Source organism: Tachyglossus aculeatus, chromosome 22, assembly GCF_015852505.1.
Source record: "Tachyglossus aculeatus isolate mTacAcu1 chromosome 22, mTacAcu1.pri, whole genome shotgun sequence".
Taxonomy (NCBI): Eukaryota; Metazoa; Chordata; class Mammalia; order Monotremata; family Tachyglossidae; genus Tachyglossus; species Tachyglossus aculeatus.
Genome location: NC_052087.1, coordinates 6,488,254 through 6,513,997, shown reverse-complemented (window position 1 = coordinate 6,513,997; position 25,744 = coordinate 6,488,254). Strand labels below are relative to the sequence as shown.

At 43.4% G+C, this 25,744-nt stretch overlaps 1 protein-coding gene and 1 non-coding gene across 2 annotated transcripts in view; one reads left to right on the top strand and one right to left on the bottom strand.

The window, feature by feature from the left end:
* The window catches only part of IMMP1L (inner mitochondrial membrane peptidase subunit 1), a 93,237-nt gene that overhangs the window by 65,862 nt on the left and 1,631 nt on the right, over positions 1-25,744 (top strand). The window contains exon 6 of the mRNA XM_038764822.1: positions 23,804-23,914. Within this exon, the coding sequence (XP_038620750.1) occupies positions 23,804-23,914 (111 nt within the window). The remainder of the gene's footprint in view (positions 1-23,803; positions 23,915-25,744) is intronic.
* Positions 2,862-2,999, bottom strand: LOC119944409. The gene has a single exon (XR_005455890.1). It is a non-coding gene; the product is annotated as a small nucleolar RNA SNORA7 (small nucleolar RNA).

Genomic DNA, 25,744 nt, shown 5'->3' with positions numbered 1-25,744 from the left:
TTCATCCTATTGTTTTCTTGCTACCACTATTTGCATCCTTGGTTCTTCCTTCTCCTCCTATTATTTGTGAGTCATTTCTATCCATATCCCCAGTTATATTGTAAGCTCTTTTGGGGCAGAAATGTGTCTTTTGCTGCTGTTTTCCTCTCCCAAGCACTTAATTCAGTGTCCCGAACACAGTAGATGTTCAATAAATACCATTCATCGTATTTATTGAGTGCTGTGGAGAGGGGAAGGGGGTAGGGCAGAGGAAGGGAGAACCCACCTCCTCCCAAAAATCATCCCTAATTAATTTACATCCACCAACTAGCCTTGCTTACTTCTTTAATATTTGTACCATTCGTAGCAGTTGTGTAGATATCACTGCTTAGATCATTGATATATTTGGATATATATATATATATATATATATATATATATATATATATATATATATATATATACTGCTTATTCACTTATTTCTCTATTTCATCCTATTGTTCTTGCTACCACTATTTGCATCTTTGGTTCTTCCTTCTCCTCCTATTATTTGTAAGTCATTTCTGTCCATATCCCCAGTTATATTGTAAGCTCTTTCGGGGCAGAAATGTGTCTTCTGCCGCTGTTTTCCTCTCCCAAGCACCTAATTCAGTGTTCCCGAACACAGCAGATGTTCAATAAATACCATTCGTCGTATTTATTGAGCGCTTACTGTGTGCAGAGCACTTGGGAAGTACAAGTTGGCAGCAGATAGAGACGGTCCCTACCCGACAGCGGGCTCACAGTCTAGAATGGATGACTTCACGCCTAAAATTAAAGACAAAGGCTATTTAAAGTACTTGCCGGGCTAGTGGCTGGACCCTCTCTCCTCCCTGCTGCTCATGAAACCCCACGGTAAGCCAGGAAGTGGGCAAGCGTGCAGCATATTGTGAAGCACACATAGGTGTTAACCAGCTACAGGCAGAACTAAAACTAGAACCCTGACCCTCAGCAGACAACCCCTAATTTGGGAATAATAGCAAACAGGATTCTTAATCAAGAGACATCCTCAACAGTACCACAGACCCCAATTTTTCCGGCAATAATAATAACGGTACTTGTTAGTGCTTAATATGCGCCATCCAGTTCGTTCTGACTCCGGGGCCTGTGCTCTATCCCCTAGGCCATGCTGCTTCTCAAGAATTCCCTAAGCACCTAAATTCTGCAAAACCCCTCTCGTTCTTTGAACATTTAATCAATTTTTTTTGATAGCATTTATTAAGCGCTTACTATGTGCCAAGCACCAGCGCTGGGGAGGTTACAAGGTGATCAGGTTGTCCCACGGGGGGCTCACAGTCTTCATCCCCATTTTACAGTTGAGGGAACTGAGGCCCAGAGAAGTGAAGTGACTTGCCCAAAGTCACACAGCAGACAAGTGGCGCAGCCGGGATTTGAACCCACGACCTCTGACTCCAAAGCCCAGGCTCTTTCCAAACTCTTTTTAGACTGTGAGCCCACTGTTGGGATGGGATTGTCTCTGTATGTTGCCAACTTGTAATTCCCAAGCGCTTAGTACAGTGCTCTGCACACAGTAAGCGCTCAATAAATACGATTGATTGATTGATTGATTTCCACTGAGCCGTGCTGCTTCTCAATTGTATTCAATTCTCAATTCAATTCTCAATTCAATTGTATTGACTGAGCGCTTACTGGGTGCAGAGCACTGTACTAAGCACTTGGCACTGTACTAAGCGCTTGATCAGGTTGGACACAATCCCTGTCCCACGTGGGGCTCACAGTCTTAATCCCCATTTTACAGAGGAGATAACTGAGGCCCAGAGGCATGAAGTGACTGGCCCAAGGTCACATGGGTTCAAATCCCGGCTCCACCACTTGTCAACTGTGTGACTTTGGGCAAGTCACTTAACTTCTCTGGGCCTCAATTCCCTCATCTGTAAAATGGGGATGAAGACTGTGAGCCCCACGTGGGACAACCTGATCACCTTGTAAATTCCCCAGCGCTTAGAACAGTGCTCTGCACATAGTAAGTGCTTAATAAATGCCATTAAAAAAAAAAAAAAGTGGCAGAGCCAGAATTAGAATCCAGGTCGTTCTGACTCCGAGGCCTGTGCTCTATCCACTAGGCCATGATGCTTTTCAAGAATTCCCTAAGCACCTAAATTCTGCAAACCCCCTCTTGTTCTTTAAACATTTAATCGATATCCTAGAGCTGGAATCCAAAGGGTGAGGAGGGTAACTCAGAGGGCTAAGGAATCCTGGAAGATACAGCATCCACCTTAATTCTGGAATTTTAGTTTGAAGTGGAGATGGGTATGACATCTAGAACATAGTCCTGTAGACTATAAGCTTGTCCTCTGGACTGTAAGTTTGTTGTGGGTAGGGAATGTGTCTGTTTATTGTTGTATTGTACTCTTCTAAGCGCTTAGTACCGTGCTCTGCACACAGTAAGCACTCAATAAATACTATTGAATGACTACATGAAGGAATGATTCGCTCTATTTTTCATATTTCATATAACTGAGCTGTCACCTGTTACCCAGTATGAAAAGAAAGATTAGCTGGTGTTCATTATCCGATTGACAGTGATCTCACCTATGGAAATGGGTATAAATAGTGGCTGATGGGTTACTAAGGTTCGTGATGTATTATGCCGCTGAATCGTTTCCGACCCGTAGCAAATCCATGGACAGATCTCTGCCAGGACACCCCACCTCATCTGCAATCATTCTGGTAGTATATCCATAGAGTTTTCTTGATAAAAAATACATTTTTTATTTTTTATTTTATTTTGTTTACCACACTGCCTTCTGCCACGCGGTAAACTTGAGCCTCCGCCCTCGACTCTCTCCCACGCCACTGCTGCCCAGCGCAGGTGAGTTTTGACTTGTAGCAGATTGCCTTCCACTCATTAGCTACTTCCCAAGCTAGAAATGGAGTGGGTATGCCTCTGCTTGACTCTCCCACCTGTAGCCGAGACTGGTAGAGCCCTGGAAACTTTCCAGGTGAGATCCTGAGAGGAATACTAAGATTTAGGGTGCTGATAATTAAGGAAGTCTTAAGACAGCTATCATGCCGACTGCTTTCCTTTATATCCTCTTTCTCTGTCCTGACGTTATTTTCTTGTGTTCGTCCCCCAACCTTACTTCCTCGTACCTTTGCCAATTAAATTTCATTCTGTTATTTTAGGGCTATTTTCCCAACTTCCATAGATTTCTTTCCATTTTTATTCCTATTTTTTGGTGTTAGTAATCCCACTTGTTTGCCATTTCTGTAATATTGAGTAAAACCATTCAGATCATCAGTGGGGGGAAAAGGAGACAGAATCAAACCAATTCCTTTGAGACATCACTTGATGTGCCACCTCAGGCTGAATGACTGATCAATGAACTAATCAGTGGCATTTACTGAGGTACCGTACACTCTGTAACAGTAGCAAGAACAATATACCCTGAACTCCAGGTTGCACTGTAATATATGTATATATGTTTGTACGTATTTACTACTCTATTTATTTTATTTGTACAAATGTACTCTATTTTATTTTGTTAATATGTTTTGTTGTCTGCCTCAGTTCAACATCAATCATTAAAGATATCTACTGAGTCCTTACTGTGTGTAAACCACTGGCCTAGACTTCTGACCTATTCTTCTAGACTGTGAGCCCGCTGTTGGGTAGGGGCCGTCTCTATATGTTGCCAACTTGTACTTCCCAAGCGCTTAGTACAGTGCTCTGCACACAGTAAGCGCTCAATAAATACGATTGAATGAATGAAGGAATGAATTGGGAAGACAGTGAAAGCCGGAGGCAGAATAAGGATGAACCAAGAAGCAGTACAGACAGATCAGGATGGAACAGCTGGACAAAGAATTGAATCTACAGATACACATAGAAGTAAGATTTATAAATAAAAACCATACATATGCACGGCATGCTGAGCATACCATTAAGAGACACGAGTGCCCAACGTAGGTAGGGCATTTGCCAGTCTTTTAGACTGTGAGCCCACTGTTGGGTAGGGACTGTCTCTATATGTTGCCGACTTGTACTTCCCAAGCGCTTGGTACAGTGCTCTGCACACAGTAAGCGCTCGATAAATACGATTGATGATGATGATGATTTGTGAATTCACTGGAGGTGTGGTGCTCTAGAGTGGGTGGAAGTTTAGGAGGGCTTTAAAGATGTCCCCCCTTGAGGTCTGGTTGTCACGCGAGATGCGTACCCATCTAATCGTAATGTGGTCAAGATCACACTTTTTCAAAAATGGTATTTGTTAAGCACTTACTACGTGCCAGGCACTGTTCTAAGTGCTGGGGTAGATACAAGCTAATGAGGTCCCACATAGGGCTCACAATCTTAACCCCCCCCCCCCCCCCATTTTACAGATGAGGTAACTGAGGCACCGAGCCAAAGTGACTTAACCAAGCAGACACGTGGCAGAGCTGGGATTTAAACCCAGAGTCTTCTGACTCGCAGCCCCATGTTCTTTCCACTAAGCCACGCTGCTTCCTAATCGAAAATCAGTTTCCAATCAAAAATCTAGAGCTTAAGAAACTATGTGGGAATGTTGCCTGGGTTTAACCGAACCAAACCTCTGAATCCTCCCTTAAACCTTCTCCAGGTAGGTTTGCTAAGCATCGGGCTGGCCAGGAAAGAATTGGGCTAAATCCAGAACTACGCCAGTCCCTGCATTTAGAAGGCAAAGTTCTCCGGGATGTTTCTCGCAGAGCTCCACCTCTGTGGGAATTTTCCGCAGTCAATCAATCAATCAATCAATCAATCGTATTTATTGAGCGCTTACTATGTGCAGAGCACTGTACTAAGCGCTTGGGAAGTACAAATTGGCAACACATAGAGACGGTCCCTACCCAACAGTGGGCTCACAGTCTAAAAGGGGGAGACAGAGAACAGAACCAAACATACCAACAAAATAAAATAAATAGGATAGAAATGTACAAGTAAAATAAATAAATAAATAAATAAATAGAGTAATAAATATGTACAACCATATATACATATATACAGGTCTGAACTGAGAGCGTAAGGGGAAGTTCATGCGCTTGAAGTCCAACTTGCATAAAAGTGTGAGAGCTGTTTCAAGCCATCAGAAGCTCCACATGCTCTAAAGTGTGCGATTCTGGTTAAAAACTAGTAATGGTTTATCTCTCTTTGGCTCAGTTTGGAATTTCAAAGGCCCCGGGAACGCAGAATCCAACTGCAAGGAGAACTGCTCCAATAGTAAATACGAGCGCTTCCTAGTACAGTTTCTTTTAAAGGTCACAGCACAAGTAATGAATACAATAACGGAGCCAAAATGTTATCTAGAAGGTAGGGCATTCCCTCACATGTGTTTTCACAATCTTAGTCAAAGCAATCTAGGAGATCAATCATACTCTTTAGAGCTCTTCAGCTCTTCTTCCTGTTATTCGCCAACATTAGAAATACCACCTGCCATCCATCCACCTGTCTTATTTGCAGTTCTGTGTTCCCACGGCTAGATTTCACTGAAAAGAATTTAGAGATTTGGGAATTGTAGTGTTTTCTCTTGCTAAACCACTGAGCCCCTTCCTTCCTCTCCCCCTCGTCCCCCTCTCCATCTCCCCCATTTTACCTCCTTCCCTTCCCCACAGCACCTGTATATATGTATATATGTTTGTACATATTTATTACTCTATTTATTTATTTTACTTTTACTTGTACATATCTATTCTATTTATTTTATTTTGTTAGTGTGTTTGGTTTTGTTCTCTGTCTCCCCCTTTTAGACTGTGAGCCCACTGTTGGGTAGGGACTGTCTCTAGATGTTGCCAATTTGTACTTCCCAAGCGCTTAGTACAGTGCTCTGCACATAGTAAGCGCTCAATAAATACGATTGATGATGATGATGATGATAAGTCTATCCATCTCCCCGACAGTCCTATAGCATAATGAAACTCGGGGGAAACTTTAAATAGCATTCACTCAATAATATTTATTTTTAATGGTTTTTGTTAAGTGGGTCCCGTGCCCCAAGCACTGTGCAAAGTTCCCAGATAATCAGGTTCTTGTTTCAGATGGCTCTCATAGACTAAGGGGAAGAGAGAACAGGCATTGAATCCCCATTTTACAGATGAGGGAATTGTGGCGCAGAGAAAATGACTTCCCCAAGGTCACACAGCAGGCAAGTAGCAGGGCCAGGATTAGAACCCAGGTCATCTGGCTCCCAGGTCAATTACTTTTACACAAAGTCACACTAATTCATGTGTTGAGCGCATACCATAGAAAGAACACTATACTAGGCATGCGAGAGAGTACCTGAAAGTCCTGCATATCTAATTAAGGGCTTAGTACAGTGCTCTGCACACAGTAAGCACTCAATACGATTGAATCAATCAATCATCATCATCATCAATCGTATTTATTGAGCGCTTACTGTGTGCAGAGCACTGTACTAAGCGCTTGGGAAGTACAAATTGGCAACATATAGAGACAGTCCTTGCCCAACAGTGGGCTCACAGTCTAAAAGGGGGAGACAGAGAACAAAACCAAACATACTAACAAAATAAAATAAATAGAATAGATATGTACAAGTAAAATAAATAGAGTAATAAATATGTGCAAACATATATACATATATACAATCATATTTATTGAGCACTTACTGTGTGCAGAGCACTGTACTAAACGCTTGGGAAGTCCAAGTTAGCAACGTATAGAGACAGTCCCTATTGTAGGTCATCCCTTTTCAGTCCCCTTCCTGTTCCTTTCCTGGGATTTACCATTCCCCTTCCAATTTTGCGGTATGATTGATATTTGCCGTGCCTGTTGACATTTTCAGTTTTGCCTTTCCCAAGCAGCACAACCTTCCCAGTATCACTCTCTGCTAGGACCTTCCATTCCCGGTTGCTCCGTACCAGTCTCGTGTTAAGCGGAGGGTATCAGTGGCAAGAATACGGGCTTCAGAGTCAGAGGTCGTGGGTTCTAATCCCGGCTCCGCCACTTGTCAGCTGCGTGACCTCGGGCAAGTCACTTCACATCTCTGGGCCTCAGGTCCCTCGTCTGTAAAATGGGGATTACGACTGTGAGCCCCTCGTGGGACAATCTGATAAACCTCGTATCTAACCCAGCTCTTAGAACAGTGCTCAGCACATAGTAAGCGCTTAACCAATATCATTATTATTATTATCATTACTGTTTAAAGGGTCCTCACCTTTGCTGTCTTGTTTGAAGTTGGGTTTCAGTGTCTGAAACATTTCTTCAGCTCAATTTACTAATTTTTGCTCTTCTTCATTTCACCGTGTAGCAGCTGCTCTAAGTAATCTCCAGGCAACCGATCTCTTCCATAGTCCTACCCAGCAAAACAATGTTGCGATGAGCACAAATTCCATTGTGGTACTACGTTATTTGTGATCCTGTCTTGTCTTTGGCTTGGACTGATGAAACTGCCTTGCCGAATGAATGAATGAACAAATGTCTTTTTCCAGCTAATCCAAATTGAAAGTGATTAGGATACATAGCAGAAGAACCAGGCAGGAAACTACAAAGCCCTTTTTGGAGGAAGGAGCCTACCCAGATGGGCTTTGAATTCAGCAAAGAGCATTAGAACGACTAAGAATCACAATGCGGAATAAAATGTAGTAGCACGTGTCTTAATTAGCGTTGTCAGACCATTGGCTGTACAGAAATCTTTCTCAGAGGCGAGCTAGCATGCCTCTTACTGCTTAGGGACAAGCGGCTATTTTCAAGGAAATCAGCCTTTGAAAGTTTAGAAATCTGGTAGGCCGGGGAGGTGAAGTCTAAATAAAAAGGGAACATCCTCAGGAATGTGCAGGAAAATTCCTTAATCATCATCAATCGTATTTATTGGGCGCTTACTGTGTGCAGAGCACTGTACTAAGCGCTTGGGAAGTACACGTCGGCAACATATAGCGACAGTCCCCACCCAACAGTGGGCTCACAGTCTAAAATATGTGCTAACCAGTGTCACTATGCTTTGGGGTAGATACAAGATAAATAGGTCAGACAGACACCCAATCCCACAGTTGGCTCGCGGCCCATGGGGGAAGGAAAATAGGTATTTACTCCCCGTTTTATAGATGAGGCACCTGAGGCCCAGGGACGTTAAGCGGTTTGCCAAAGTCCCACAGCAGGCAAGTGGCAGATTTGGGATTAGAACCGAGGGCCCCTAACACCCAGGCCCATGTACAGAAAGAATATGCAGGCATAGGGAAAGGAAGGTTATCTTGGGTCCCTGATGAATGAATATCCAGAAGAGAAAGTTTTTGTTTTAGCCATCAGGGGTTGGGTGTAGCATGGAAGGACCTATTTGCTAGGCTCAGACTCACTCCTCTTTATTTTGTATGCCCATTTAGATTGTCATCTTGTCCCCTCTCTTGTTTTCAAAGCTCCTTGGACTCTTCTCCATCCAAATGGCCACCATGCTGGTTCTGGCCCTTCCGTCTCAGCGTAACCCCTGCACCAGCCCCTTCTCAACAACCTCCCGATCTCTCTCTCTCCTCTCTCGTCTTCTCCGATCCGTACTTCACTTGGCCGATCAGATCATTTTTCTGTAACATCCTTATGTGCATGTACAGCGTGGCTCAGAGGAAAGAGCTCGGGCTTGGGAGCCAGAGGTCAATCGATCAATCGATCGTATTTATTGAGCGCTTACCGTATGCGGAGCACTGGACTAAGCGCTTGGGAAGTACAAGTTGGCAACATATAGAAACAGTCCCTACCCAACAGTGGGCTCACAGTCTAAAAGGGGGAGACAAAACCAAATATACTAACAAAATAAAATAAATAGAATAGATATGCACAAGTAAAATAAGTAAATAAATAAATGGAGTGATACTTGGCACATAGTAAGTACTTAACAAAGACCATTATTATTATTATTATTAATGATAAATGCTGTTATTATGTTTATAATTATCATGTGGTCAGTGAAAGCCTACTGGAGGTAAACATGCCTTGGACCCAACTTAAAAGAAAAAGTATATTTTAACACTGTCTGCTCAGGAAGCCCCCTTCCAGTGTACAATGCTGAATTTGACTAGACTTGATTTATTTCCTATGTGGATGAGACACATTAGGCCTTCTTTTGGACACTACCGACTTTACACAGAAAGTTTTTCAAAAGTGCAGTAGGTAGCAAGATAACCTGTTCCCGGGGGATAATAACTCAAAATAGGTATTTTCGTGTTTTTTTACAAGGTCAAATCTTCAAGAAAATTTGCCTTCAGTGGGATTAAGAGCCGAAGCATTTGATTCTAATAGTGACCCTAGCTGCTGCCTAATGTTAAATTAAATGGGATTGGGCGGGTGGTCATAGAAACCAGTTCCTGGAGCCTACTTAAGTGATATGGGTAAAGATTAATTTTTAGAAAGGGAAAGGAGTGTTCCATCAGTATCATCATCAATCGTATTTATTGAGCACACAGTAAGCGCTCAATAAATACGATTGATGATGATATTGATGGAACACCCCTTTCCCTTTCTAAAAATTAATCTTTATCCGTATTCTTGCTCCCCAAAGCTCTTCCAAAATAATTTCTAGTGGTAGCTTTAAGGAAGGATAATTGACAAGGCCTGTTATTTGCTAATACTATTTGTAATTTTATTGACAGCTGCTCCATTGGCCAGATTTTAAACTCTTGGTTATTAACACGCACACTGGATTGGGGTAATAAAAATGGGTCTTTTATAAATAGCGTCTCTTGCTCTTTCTTAAATATTTATTCCAATGTTTGTGTATTTAAGTTCTAACGGTGGCTACGTTATCATTATACAAAGGGTTATTTAGTTACATTTGTATTAGCCTAATGGTGCTGTAATAAATCCAAGTGTACCCTTTGACTTAATGTTGGTTACTTGGAAGGTTGTAAGTGTAATTATACACAAGTTAATACTACATTCTAAAAGTCAGCCGAGGCAATTACCGGGCTCTTGCAAAGATAACCACTTGGATTCATGTGAAGACTAGCACAGCTTTCTATGAATTCACACTCTGAATAATAATAATAATAATAATAATGATGGCATTTGTTAAGCGCTTACTATGTGCAGAGCACTGTTCTAAGCACTGGGGGGGATACAAGGTGATCAAGTTGTCCCACGTGGGGCTCACAGTCTTAGTCCCCATTTTTTACAGATGAGGTCACTGAGGCTCAGAGAAGTTAAGTGACTTGCCCAAGGTCACACAGGAGACATGTGGCGGAGCCGGGATTCGAACCCATGACCTCTGACTCCAAAGCCCGGGCTCTTTCCAATGAGCCATGCTGGGTCTGAACTTCAGACCCATCTTACAGTGGGCAAGAAGCGGTGGAAATTGCACTTTTTTAAACATTAGATTGTTTGAAAAGCAAAATTCTTTAAATTGTTGTGTTCATGGTGACGTTTTGGAAAGCAAAGACTTGCCAATTCTCAAATATCAAACTGATTTCAAGGCTCTCAAGCGCCTCTCTCCATAATAGTAATAATAATGGTATTTGTTAAGCGCTTACTATGTGCAAAGCACTTTTCTAAGCGCTGGGGAGGTTACAAGGTGATCAGGTTGTCCCACGGGGGGCTCACAGTCTTAATCCCCATTTTACAGATGAGGGAACTGAGGCCCAGAGAAGTGAAGGGACTTGCCCAAAGTCACACAGCTGACAGTTGGCAGAGCCAGGATTAGAACCCACGACCTCTGACTCCAAAGCCCGGGCTCTTTCCACTGAGCCACGCTGCTTCTCCATGCACACTGCTTCCCGGCCTAATCTTTTCTCTCCCTCCAGGCTAACTTCCCTCCCGCCTCTCCTGCCTCTGGGCCCTTCCTTAGGCTGTTCCCCAGGCCTACAACCCCATCCCTCCCTAATAATATTAGTAATAATAATAATAATGGTACTGGTTAAGTGCTTACTAAGTGCCAAGCACTCCTCTAAGCGCTGGGATAGGTACGAGTTAAGCAGGTTAATATAATTGAATGAAAGGTCGGACACAGTCCCTTTCCCACATGGGGCTCACACTAATAATAATGATGGCATTTGTTAAGCACTTACTTTGTGCAAAGCACCGTTCCAAGCGCTGGGGAGGATACAAGGCGATCAAGTCGTCCCACGCGGGGCTCACAGTCCTAATCCCCATTTTCCAGATGAGGGAACTGAGGCCCGGAGAAGTGAAGTGACTTGCCCAAAGCCACCCAGCTGACAAGCGGCGGAGCCGGGATTGACCTCGGGCTTCCAAGCCCGGGCTCTTTCAATCAATCAATCAATCAATCGTATTTATTGAGCGCTTACTGTGTGCAGAGCACCGTACTAAGCGCTTGGGAAGTCCAAGTTGGCAACATACAGAGACGGTCCCTACCCAACAGTGGGCTCCCAGTCTCCGGGCCTCGTTCCCTCATCTGTAAAATGGGGATGAAGACGGTGAGCGCCGCGTTATCCTCATTTTACAGGTGAGGTAGCTGAGGCACAAAGAAGTTACGTGACCTGCCCAAGATGACACAGCAGACCGGTGGCAGACATTTGGAGTCAGAAGGGATTAGAACCCAGGTCCTTCCGATTCCCAGGCCTGGGCACTATCCATCAAGCCACACTACCCTCCCCAATGCTGTTGGGTAGGGACCGTCTCGATATGTTGCCAACTTGTACTTCCCAAGCGCTTAGTACAGTGCTTTGCACACAGTAAGCGCTCAATAATACGATTATTACTCTATTTATTTATTTATTTATTTATTTTACTTGTACATTTCTATCCTACTTATTTTATTTTGTTGGTATGTTTGGTTCTGTTCTCTGTCTCCCCCTTTTAGACTGTGAGCCCACTGTTGGGTAGGGACTGTCTCTATGTGATGCCAACTTGTACTTCCCAAGCGCTTAGTACAGTGCTCTGCACATAGTAAGCGCTCAATAAATACGATTGATTGATTGATTGATTGATTGACTGATTGATTGATTGACAGACCACAGTTCCTCCTCGGGTCCCAGCCCTCCTGATAGTCTGACTCCTCCTACAAACCTTCCCTGAAAAATACCCAAAAACCGTCTTTAGCTGTTTCGTATTTATTTGTACCCTTCCACAGGATTTGTGTACGTGTTTATGTAGACTTGTGCGGTCGATTATTTTGACTTTCCTATTTATAAAAATGTGTATGCCTTTCTCCTCCAGGAGAGCTTAATGGGTCTCCTGTTTCTGTTGCACTTTCCCTAGCACTTAGTGTGGTGCTTTGCTCCCAGTAGAGGCACTCAGTAATAATGCTTGTGACGTTTGTTAAGCGCTTGTTGTGCGCCAATCAATCAATCGTATTTATTGAGCGCTTATGCTTGTGACATTTGTTAAGTACTTGTTGTGCACCAATCAATCAATCAATCAATTGTATTTATTGAGCGCTTATGCTTGTGACATTTGTTAAGCACTTGTGCGCCAATCAATCAATCAATCAATTGTATTTATTGAGCGCTTATGCTTGTGACATTTGTTAAGCACTTGTGCGCCAAGCAATCAATCACTCGTATTTATTGAGCGCTTACTGTGTGCAGAGCACTGTACTAAGCACTTGGGAAGTACAAGTTGGCAACATCTAGAGACGGTCCCTACCCAGCGGCGGGCTCACAGTCTAGAAGGGGGAGACAGACAACAAAACCAAACATATTAACAAAATAAAATAAATAGAATAGGTATGTACAAGTAAAATAAATAAATAGAGTAATATGTACAAACATATATACATCTATACAGGTGCTGTGGGGAAGGGAAGGAGGTAAGGCGGGGGGGATGGAGAGGGGGAGGAGGGGGAATGGGAGAGGGAGGGGGGAAAAGGGGAGCACTATATTAAGCAATCAATCAATCAATCGTATTTATTGAGCGCTTACTATGTGCAGAGCACTGTACTAAGCGCTTGGGAAGTACAAGTTGGCAACATATAGAGACAGTCCCTACCCAACAGTGGGCTCACAGTCTAAAAGGGGGAGACAGAGAAAAAAACCAAACATACTAACAAAATAAAATAAATAGAATAGATATGTACAAGTAAAATAAATAAATAGAGTAATAAATATGTACAAACAGATATACATATATACAGGTATATACATATAAGCACTATATTAAGCACTGGGGTAGATACCAGCTAATCAGGTCAGATGCAATCCTTGTCCCTCATGGAGCACACAGTCCAAGTGGGAGGGATAACTGGTATTTCATCCCCATTTTACGGATGAGGAAACGGAGGCAAAGAGAACTCAGAGAAGCCGCGTGGCTCAGTGGGAAAGAGCTCGGGCTTTGGAGTCAGAGGTCATGGGTTCAAATCCCGGCTCTATCAATTGACAGCCGTGTGACTTTGGGCAAGGCACTTAACTTCTCTGTGCCTCCGTGGCCTCACCTGTAAAATGGGGATTAAGACTGTGAGCCCCCCGTGGGACAACCTGATCACCTTGTAACCTCCCCAGTATTTAGAACAGTGCTTTGCACATAGTAAGCGCTTAATAAATGCCATTGTTATTATAGAAATCAATAACTACTGTTACAGCTACAAATCCACAGATGGCTTTGGTGTGTACTTTTCGCGTCCCTGTTCTCTCGGCTTTACCTGAAGGGAAGGAAACCTCCAGGTTTTAGAGTGAATAGTAATAATGGTGTTTGTGAAACGTTTATTATGTGCCAGGCACAGCCCACTATTGAGTAGGGACCGTCTCTATATGTTGCCAACTTGTACTTCCCAAGCGCTTAGTACAGTGCTGTGCCCACAGTAAGCGCTCAATAAATACGATTGATGATGATGGGGCGGATGCAAGGAAATAGGGTTGGACTCAGTCGCTGTCCCAGATGGGGCTCCCAATCTCAATCCCCATTTAACAGATAGGGTAACTGAGGCCCAGATAAGTGAAGTGAGTTGTCCAAGGTCACACAGCGGACAAGTGAGGAGGCTGGGATTAGCACCCAGGTCCTTCTGACCCCCAGGCCTGCGTTCTGCCCATGAGGCCGGATTGCTTCTCAACATTATCGATGGGGGTGATGTATTGGGTACGTATCGATGTCCGCACCCAGGAGTTAGAGGGTGTTCCTCGGGAATGAAAAACGGATTCCAAAGCACCGACACCTTCTTCTTTTTTAAAAACGTAATTTATCAACTGCCTTCCTTGTGTCCCGTGCCCAGGAACACCTTCCGCGTACCGTGGTTCTTCCGCCAATCCTCTGCGGATAATCGCTGGACTTAGAAGAGGTCCAGAAACGCTCCCGGCATTCCGGGGCGATTCAAGAGTTAAGGAAAGCCCTGCCTTCCCTCACACCTTCTAGTTGTCAGACTAAAGTTCAGGCCTCATAGGGAAGTGTTGCGCTCGTAGGCAGAGCATTTTCCTTCGTTAGATGCTCTTTCCCAAATCAAATAAATACACGTGATTGCAGTTTCGGCAAGGTGTCATTTGATATTGTGAAGGCTTTCATCGAATTGCGGCTGAACGGGAGGAAGGGTAACACCTGTGGGCCTGTTCACAAAAGCTGCCTTTGTCCCGGGGACACCCGAGGGCCAGGAGGCAATTACATGTGTGGCTTGGACCAAAGGAGGAGGCACTTAACTAAACCTCAGTAGGGAGAACCCGAGACTTTTTCCCTTTCTCCCTTTGTCCACCTCCGAGATTAGGTTTTATCCCAGCCCAGGAAAGGAGTCAGTCCTGAAAAGAAAAAAAAGTGGGAATGGTCCAGGGTTTTCTTAACTTTTAAAACTCTGATATATGTTATACACTCTGATATATGTTATAATAATAATAATGTTGGCATTTGTTAAGCGCTTACTATGTGCCAAGCACTGTTCTAAGCGCTTGGGGGGACACAAAGGTTGTCCCACGTGGGGCTCACAGTCTTCATCCTCATCTTACAGATGATGTCCCATGTGGGGCTCACAGTCTTCATCCTCATCTTACAGATGAGGTCACTGAGGCTCAGAGAAGTTAAGTGACTTGCCCAAGGTCACGCAGCAGACATGTGGCGGAGTCGGGGTTCGAACCCATGACCTCTGACTCCAAAGCCCGGGCTTTTTCCACTGAGCCACGCTGCTTCTCATCCGAGAACATATGTTATACGTTATCTGTTGCCAACTTGTACTTCCCAAGCGCTTAGTACGGTGCTCTGCACACAGTAAGCGCTCAATAAATACGATTGATGATGATGATGATGATATCTCTGGAGGTGATTGGAATATCTGAGGGTGGACGGGGAATGTGCCTGTTTATGTTGTTCTCTCACAAGAGCTTAGAACAATGCCCAGCGCACAGTAAACACTCAATACATTTGATTGATTGATTAGGAGAGTCCAAGTGACTCTCCTGATTTGTACTTTGTACTCTCCTAATTTGTACAAAGCCCAATTTGTACTTCCCAAGCGCTTAGTACAGTGCTCTGCACATAGTAAGCGCTCAGTAAATATGATGGATTGATTGAAGTGACATTCATTCTCCCTTTTCTCCACTCTTCCCCACTCTCCTTCTTTTCTGTCTTTGGTTTCCTTCTCTCTCTTTCTTGCACATCCTACACATATTCCCTTTCACACGCACTTCACATATTCGGCAGTGAGCTCTGCAAGAATGAACGATGGTCATCTAAACACGCGCTTGGCAGCTCTTTTTCTTTTAGAGGAGGGGAGGTGTCTTAGTTCCCTTTTGAGGAAATGATAAGGGAATCACTGAATTTATTGATAGCAAATTTGCAAATAAGTGAGAAGCTGCACGGTCTAGTGGATGGAGCACGGGCCCAGGAGCCAGAAGGACCTGGTTCTAATCCCAGCCCTGCCACGCGTCTGCTGTGTGACCTTGGGTGAGTCACTTAATCAATCAATCGTATTTATTGAGCGCTTACTGTGTGCAGAGCACTGTACTAAGCGCTTGGGAAGTACAAGTCGGCAACACATAGAGACAGTCCCTCCCCAACAGTGGGCTCAACTTCCCTGGGCCTCGGTTACCTCATCTGATGGGGATTAAGACTGAGCTCCACGTGTGACAGGGACTGTGTCCGACTGAATTAGCTTGTATGTACCCCAACATTCAGTCATTCATTCAATCGTATTTATTGAGCGCTTACTGTGTGCAGAGCACCGTACCAAGCGCTTGGGAAGTACAGGTCGGCGACATATCGAGGCGGTCCCTCCCCAACAACGGGCTCACAGTCTAGACGGGGGAGACGGGCGACAAAACAAAACATGGAGACGGGTGTCAAAACCGTTGGAATAAAATAGAATAATAGCTCTATGCACCTCATCAACTAAATATAGTAAATATGTACAAGCAAAATAGAGTAATAAATCTGTACAGATATATACAAGTGCTGTGGGGAAGGGAAGGAGGTAGGGTAGAGGGGAGGAGGAGAAGAAGCACATCAGTGCTCCTGAGACGGCGGTTGGCGGTACATAGGAAGAACTTAATAAATACCCTAAAAAGCAAATGCCACCCCAAAATACGATAGAAATTACTAATTCAGTTCTTTCTCCCTTTTGATATATATATATTTTTTGTAAAACTTGCTATAAAAACCATTTTTAGGCACCCAGCTAGAAGCAGATGCTAGTGGCTAGCAAAGAACTAAAGTTATTAGGTTTCTGAGCTGCTGTCGTCATCATCGGGACACAATGAATTCATTCAATCAACTACTCCCCTTGCTACCTCGCCTCGTGGATCTCCTTCTACATGCCAACCCACACACTTTGCTTCACTAATGCCAACCTACTTATTGTTCCTCCATCTCATCTTTCTTGCCACTGACCCCTTGCCCAAGTCCTCCCTCTGGCCCGGAACCTCCTCCCCCTTAATATCGGACTGACCACCGCTTTCCAATACCTACTAAAACCAGATCTCTTTCAAGAGGCCTTTCTCAATTAATCCCTCATTTCCTCTACTCACTCACCCTTTTGCATCTCCTTAAAACCCCTTAAAATCTTGATCTGTACCAAGAAAAAGAAAAATCTTGATCATTTCAAGGCCCTACTGAGAGCTCACCTCCTCCAAGAGGCCTTCCCAGACTGAGCCCCTTCCTTCCTCTCCCCCTCGTCCCCCTCTCCATCCCCCCATCTTACCTCCTTCCCTTCCCCACAGCACCTGTATATATGTATATATGTTTGTACATATTTATTACTCTATTTATTTTGCTTGTACATATCTATTCTATTTATTTTATTTTGTTCGTATGTTTGGTTTTGTTCTCCGTCTCCCCCTTTTAGACTGTGAGCCCACTGTTGGGTGGGGACTGTCTCTGTATGTTGCCAATTTGTACTTCCCAAGCGCTTAGTACAGTGCTCTGCACATAGTAAGTGCTCAATAAATACGATTGATTGATTGATTGATTGATCTTTACCCGACCCTCAGCCCCATGGCACTTATGGACGCTTCATTGCTCTCTGCCATTTTTTTCTATCTGTAATTTATTTTAATGCCTTCTTGTCTAGATTGTATCCTGCATGTGGGAAATATCTTGTCTTCCAATTGTCTTCTTCCAAGTGCTTACTTAGCACAATGCTCTGCACACAGTAGGTGCTCAATAAATACCTTTGACGGATTGATCTTTTTACATAGTTTAATGAACAGAATGTCCGCATCTCTGTGCTCTTTGCCTGTCCTGTGTGTGATGGCTTGGGTTGTTTTGCTTGCTTTGGTATGATGTTGTATGAGGTTTTTTTTCCACTCCACTGATGAATAGATACGTTTGTCGGTTGTACGTTAGCCATGGTCAGCAAGTATTTTTTAAGTATGGAGTGATGTAGTAATGCCAAAAGATAAAAGATACAGTGAAAGTCATGAGGAAATTTCAAAATGGTCAGACGATGAATTCTTCGTTTTCCTCATTAAACTGAAGGAAACTTCCCACCTGGGCTTCAGAAGTCCTGGCTTTTCTTGATGTTTCTAAACAGGACATCCTAAACTGGAGGGTGACTGAAATAAGTCACCAAAGTCAGTCTCCTCCTGACTTTTCTATAAGCGCTTAGTAGAGTGCTCTGCACACAGTAAGCGCTCAATAAATACGATCGATGATGATGATTTTCTAAGAATGCACGCACGGTGCCCGTACCTGTCCTACGGCCAGAGAGCAGTGGTCACAATACGGCCTGGGGAGAAGGGATGGAGGGTCAGGGCAGAGGACACGGATGAAAGGAGGATGAAAAATGGCAAATCCCGTTGCCTCGGCTGGAATGGATGGTCATTGTTACCAACTTGTTGCCAACTTGTACTTCCCAAGCGCTTAGTACAGTGCTCTGCACACAGTAAGCGCTCAATAAATACGATTGATGATGATGATTGTGGCCAGAGGACAGGCTATGGTAATCCCCATTCCTGGCCACTTTAGTAGTTCATTCACTCCTGGTTGCCATGGCTGCTGTTGTTCCAACAGCCCTTCATGATGGATGAGAGATGTGAGGGGAAATATTGCCGAAATTATTCAGTTTCTTTTTAGTTCTCAAGTTTGGCTTACTTCTTTTAGACTGTGAGCCCACTATTGGGCAGGGACTGTCTCTATATGTTGCCAACTTGTACTTCCCAAGCGCTCAGTACAGTGCTGTGCACACAGTAAGCGCTCAATAAATATGATTGATTGATTCTGTTGCATTAGCATATTTGGGGCAGGGCAAAAAGGAGGATTTGGAATATGTTTGCTCTCTGAATCTTAGGTCCAGAATTAAGGTACTTAAGTTAGTGCGATGATGTAGAGAAACTAAATGAACTCTCGGGCCCCTGGTGGGTCAGTCAGTCAGTTATCAAATGCTTTGTGCAGAGAACTGTACTAAACACTCGGGAGGACAGTATAATACTGTAACAGACGTATTCCCCACCCACAACGAGCTTATAGTCTAGACTGAAATAGAAGTAAATAAAATTACAGATATGTACATAAGTGCTGTGGGGATCGATAAAATAAAAATAAATGATGGTATTTGTTAAGCACTTACTATGTACACTGTTCCAAGCGCTGGGAGGATACAAGGCGAGCAGATTGTCCCACATGGGGCTCACAGTCTTCATCCCCATTTTACAGATGTGGGAACTGAGGCCCAGAGAAGTGAGGTGACTTGCCCAAAGTCACACAGCTGACAGTTGGCGGAGCCGGGATTTGAACCCATGACCTCCGACTCCCAAGCCCGTGCTCTTTCCATTGAGCCACGTTGCTTCTCGGGGCGGGGTGGGTGGTCTGTGACAAAAAGGTCAAGGTTGGGATGCAGGGGACATTGGCCACATGCCGCTCTCCCTGCTCTGGAGGTGGCATCATTCATTCGTATTTATTGAGCGCTTACTGTGTGCAGAGCACTGTACTAAGCGCTTGGGAAGTACAAGTTGGCAACATATAGAGACGGTCCCTACCCAACAGTGGGCTCACAGTCTAGAAGGGGGCTCAGAGTCTCGAATCTTCTGGCCAACCTCCAGACCTGGGGGCTGGTTGGAGTCACCAAAACCCGATTTACCACCCAACAGCCCCAGATACCACCCCAGTTGTAAATTGGGGATATTTCACTTCCAACCATAGTTATTTGAAGCCTCAAACTCTTTAAATTGGCACGAGCCCTCGTACTTAACAGGTAATCCCTGCTGCAAATCCAGTGGAACAGGCCCAGCCCAGGGAATCAGGAGACCAGGGTCCTATTCCCGCCTGGGGCTGGGGCATCAGAGGTGAGAGTTTCGATGCGAAGAACCACTTCAATCAATCAATCAATCAATCGTATTTATTGAGCGCTTACTGTGTGCAGAGCACTGGACTAAGCGCTTGGGAAGTACAAGTTGGCAACATATAGAGGCGGTCCCTACCCAACAGTGGGCTCACAGTCTAAAAGCACTTAGTACAGTGCTCTCTTGTATATATGTATATATGTTTGTACATATTTATTACTCTATTTCACTTGTACATATCTATTCTATTTATTTTATTTTGTTAGTATGTTTGGTTTTGTCTCCCCCTTTTAGACTGTGAGCCCACTGTTGGGTAGGGACTGTCTCTATATGTTGCCAATTTGTACTTCCCAAGCGCTTAGTACAGTGCTGTGCACACAGTAAGCGCTCAATAAATACGATTGATAATAAAAGGGGGAGACAGAGAACAAAACCAAACATACGAACAAAATAAAATAAATAGAATAGATATGTACAAGTAAAATAAATAGAGGAATAAATATGTACAAACATATATACACATATGCAGGTGCTGTGGGGAAGGGAAGGAGGTAAGATGGGGGGATGGAGAGGGGGGCGAGGGGGAGAAGAAGGAATCAATCAATCGTATTTATTGAGCACTTACTGTGTGCAGAGCACTGGACTAAGCGCTTGGGAAGTACAAGTTGGCAACATATAGAGACGGGCCCGACCCAACAGTGGGCTCACAATCTAAAAGGGGGAGACGGAGAACAAAACCAAACATACTAACAAAATAAAATAAATAGAATAGATATGTACAAGTAAAAGAAATAGAGGAATAAATATGTACAAACATATATACAGGTGCTGTGGGGAAGGGAAGGAGGTAGGATGGGGGGATGGAGAGGGGGATGAGGGGGAGAGGAAGGAATCAATCAATCGTATTTATTGAGCACTTACTGTGTGCAGAGCACTGTACTATGCGCTTGGGAAGTACAAGTTGGCAACATATAGAGACGGTCCCGACCCAACAGTGGGCTCACAATCTAAAAGGGGGAGACGGAGAACAAAACCAAACATACTAACAAAATAAAATAAATAGAATAGATATGTACAAGTAAAATAAATAAATAGAGGAATAAATATGTACAAACATATATACAGGTGCTGTGGGGAAGGGAAGGAGGTAAGATGGGGGGATGGAGAGGGGGACGAGGGGGAGGGGAAGGAAGGGGCTCACTTGGGGCATTCTGTGAGTTGGACAGGCCCTCCTGTTTTTCTAAGACCACAGCACCAATAAGGCAACCTTATATCAAGTTATAGGCCCCCTGAGCAGCACTGGCAACTTCCGAGGAGCCTCGGCCTAAATGCAGCCTGCACATTAAAAAAACAACAAAAAAAATCTTTATATACACTTTGCAGTACGTTGCAGCTTTGCTCGCCTACCGGCTCAATGCACTCGGTACCTAATTAGTTTGTACTGTCATTATAGTCAGTCTTTGTTGCTGTGGTCTGATTTCAAAACATCCAATCAGAGATCTTGCTGCAAGTTGGCAAGGGAAATGCAGAGAAGGAAAGGTGGGAAAATTACATTTCTCAGGAAGCGAAGGGGTTCGCTCCCTGCTTTTCACAAAGGTAAAGGGCAAGGTTGGGGTGCAGGGGACACGGGCCACATGCTGCTCCAGACTGGCCAGCCTCCAGACCTGGGGGTTGGTTGGAGTCACCAAAACCTGGTTTTTGATTTTTTTTTTAATGGCATTTATTAAGCGCTTACTATGAGCAAAGCAGGTTTACCACCCAACAGCCCCAAATACCACTCCGGTTGTAATTTGGGGATAATTCAGTTCTAACCGTAGTTATTTGAAGCCATATCAAATGCTATCTGGGCAGAGCCCCCCTGTACATATCTGTAATAAATGAAGTATTTAATCAGTCAATCAATCAATCAATCGTATTTATTGAGCGCTTACTGTGTGCAGAGCACCGGACTAAGCGCTTGGGAAGTCCAAGTTGGCAACATATAGAGACGGTCCCTACCCAACGGCGGGCTCACAGTCTAGAAGGGGGAGACAGAGAACAAAACCAAACATATTAACGAAACAAAATAAATAGAATAGATATGTACAAGTAAAATAAATAAATAGAGTAATAATAAATAAATAGAGTATTTATTTATCTATTTATATTTATTTATATATTAAATATATAATATTTATTTATTTATCTAGTACAGAAAGTACAGCTAACTAATCCGGGGCACTTGTTTTCATCTCCATTAGTAGTTATTCGGCCCCCTTAATTGCTGGTCTCCATAGTAGCTCAGTTGCACCAGAAGAGTTGTAAATGACATTGAACTTCCATCATTATCTGTTTCTCATTTGTGGTTGTCGGCACCGAGTTTTTCCCCCAGCATATTGTCATCTCCTGCCCTGTTTTCCAACAGATGCTATACTAAATAGGCCGTGCCATCTGGTCCTTCCTAAATGGGATGTTTTCCCACATTTTTACTCACCTCTTATTGGGATGTTGTTTTTTTCTCATATTAGTGAGTTCATCGCTGAAGCCTTTTTTTTCTAAAACTAGCTAGGGTGACCCCTCTTTTTTCTGAAGCTTATTGTCAACCGCTTTTGGTTTAATATCGTCTCTATTTCTACACTGTAAATTGCGAAAACTAAGGGCTTCTGCTGTATCGTGACAAATTGTAGGAATAAAACCTGAGGTTAAAAATCTTCACTTCCCCACTTGGCAGCAATATTTCCAGGATATCCAGGTAGTTTCCAGACCAGCCATTCTAGAATCTATATGGCTTGAATAACTATTCAGGGGGTACTAGTTTTTCTGCTTGAGCAGCTCTGATTTTAAATTATGCATGTTTTGGGATCCTACTGCTGAAAATTATTCTAACAATAACGTGAGAGACAGCCTCTTTGACCATCTTTAGTTGTTTGTTTTTCCTAGGGTGGTTTCCTCCCATTTTCTGTCAGTAAAGTGTGACTTAGCATTTATTCAAATGAAATTAAATCTAGAAATTCAACGTTAAGGCAGGGGGCAAGGTCGGTGTCTTTCCTCCGTTGCTATACTTTTAAAATCAAGATGAGGGAGAATTCTTTGCCGTGATCGATAATGCTTGGGGGTATTTTTGGTTTCTGGTTATTTTGTTGATAATTCCGTAAGGCCTTTTGGATCACTTGTAATATTCATGAATAAAAGCCTAAGCCCCAAGTCATAAAGCCTGCTTGCTTTCCTCGATCAACATTTTCCTCTGTGTAAATCCACAAGCCCCCATCTCTTTACATTTCAGACAAGAATGGTTCTATTTTTAATTTTAATAAGGACTTTTACCAAGCCAAAGGGGAAATTTTGATTTCTGCTTTACCCTTTTCACCCTTTGAAAACTTACAACTCATGAATGCTGTGACAGGTCAGATGTTTCACATGTGCGTATAGAAATTTTTTTGAAGCCCTTGTATCTTTGAATGCTCTCTCTTCATCTTGGGTTAAGATTTCAGCCCCGGCTTCCTTCGTGCTACCCGCGGTAGATTCTTCCTGTTGTCCTTGAGGTCTTCAAGATTGAGCCTACGGTGGAAACGCAGTTAGTGCATGCTATATATCGGCAAAGAGGGCCTGGTCGTAGTGTAAAGTCAACCTCATTAATTTTGCAAATTATAAAAAGAGACTTGGCGGTGGTCATTACTGCAATATAGTATGTTGGAGAGCTAGTCCGCAAGATAGAATGAACCGTGGTCTTAATTAGGACTCTGACAAGCCCACTCCGATAAAATGATGAGATTATTCGTAATTGGTGTCACAATCCATTACCACTGAGTTCATCTTGAGCTTCCTAACAGGTCGAGCCTTGGTGCTGGCCCCAGGACGCGGATGAGTGTGTGGCTGCCCCGTTCATGCTGTTCCTGCGACAGGAGGGCACAGTTTCAGTCAACATCCTAATGACCTCTTTTGAAGTCTATTAAATTAACGACCCTGTCACACGGCCCTAACCTCTTACAGCTTCATTATAGGGGCCTTTAGGGTGATTTTTCTTTTTTTTGGTGGCAAAACAGTGCACGAGATAGCAAAACGCCTCGAATCTGCTTGATCAAGATGCTCTCCGTTTTACCGAAAGCTAATTTTGAAACTGAAGATGTGAGTGCCAACTAGGTTATATAGGATCAAATTATATTATACGGGATGTGTTGTTTCTACCACACCCATGTGAAGACATTTTCGCCCCTAAGAATAATCATTTTATCGTTCTTGTGCTTAACCCTAGGTGCCTAGAGGGCATGTTTGGCTGGAGGGTGATAATCTCCAGAATTCTGCGGACTCCAGGTCCTATGGACCTATCCCGTATGGATTGATCAGAGGACGTATTTGCTTGAAGGTACCGTTGCTGGTGAAGATTCCCTTCCCCACAGCACCTGTATATATGTATATATGTTTGTACATATTTATTACTCATTTATTTATTTATTTTATTTGTACATATCTATTCTATTTATTTTATTTTGTTAGTACGTTTGGTTTTGTTCTCTGTCTCCCCCTTTTAGACTGTGAGCCCACTGTTGGGTAGGGACTGTCTCTATATGTTGCCAATTTGTACTTCCCAAGCGCTTAGTACAGTGCTCTGCGCAGAGTAAGCGCTCAATAAATACGATCGATGGTGATGATGATACGCGGGGGGTTTGCGTTAAAACAGAGCAAAACACCGGGATGGATGTTATATTTTCAGAGAGCTGGGTTGGGTGGTATGCCGGAAGACTTGGCTTATGAATCAGTTCCCTTTGCCTCAGGAGCATAGTTGTGCACTGTTTCTGCTGCAGGAAACACAGCTGCATCTCCACTGCAATCTTCTCATCGAAGCAACGTATGCACAGTGTACGCGGGGAATTTTCCAGATTTAGGCCCTAGGATGTGGATCATGAATTTGGGTTCAAGACAGAGGGGTAATCAGTCAGTGATATCTGTTGAGTGCTCACTTAGAACCCACATCTTCTGACTCCCAAATCCGTGCTCTTTCCACTAAACCCCTCCCCATCCCCCCCCGCCTTACCTCCTTCCCCTCCCCAAAGCACCTGTATATATGTATATATGTTTGTACGTATTTATTACTCTATTTTGTTTGTACATATTTATTCTATTTATTTTATCTTGTTAATATGTTTGGTTTCATTGTCTGTCTCCCCCTTCTAGACTGTGAGCCCGCTGTTGGGGAGGGACCATCTCAAGATGTTGCCAACTTGTACTCCCAAGTCCATGCTCTTTCCACTAAACCCCTCCCCATCCCCCCCCGCCTTACCTCCTTCCCCTCCCCAAAGCTCCTGTATATATGTATATATGTTTGTACGTATTACTCTATTTTATTTGTACATATTTATTCTATTTATTTTATCTTGTTAATATGTTTTGTTGTCTGTCTCCCCCTTCTAGACTGTGAGCCTGCTGTTGGGTAGGGACCGTCTCTATATGTTGCCAACTTGTACTTCCCGAGCGCTTAGTACAGTGCTCTGCACACAGTAAGCACTCAATAAATACTATTGAATGACTGAATGAATAAACCACCCTGCTTCTCTAAGACAATAGAGTTTAGTATGTATATATGTTTGTACTATGTATATATGTTTGTACATATTTATTACTCTATTTATTTAACTTGTACATATCTATTCTATTTATTTTATTTTGTTAATATGTTTTGTTTTGTTGTCTGTCTCCCCCTTCTAGACTGTGTTGGGTAGGGACTGTCTCTATATGTTGCCAATTTGTACTTCCCAAGCGCTTAGTACAGTGCTCTGCACATAGTAAGCGCTCAATAAATACGATTGGTGATGATAGTAGACACAATCCCCACCAAGGAGCTTAAAGTCCATATATGCAATAAGGCTGGGAAATCACGCCTATAGAAAAAATGTCATGACTTGCCAATGTCCCATGGAAAGGTAAGACATAATGCGCCAGTTTGTTTCTCAGTCAAAAAAGAGATGGGGACATACCATACAGCGCTTAGAACAGCGCTTTGCACATAGTAAGCGCTTAACAAACGCCATCATTGCTAGACTGTGAGCCCACTTTCTAGACCGTGAGCCCACTGTTGGGTAGGGACCGTCTTTATATGTTGCCAACTTGTACTTCCCAAGCGCTTAGTCCAGTGCTCTGCACACAGTAAGCGCTCAATAAATACGATTGATTGATCATTATTATCACCACCTGCACT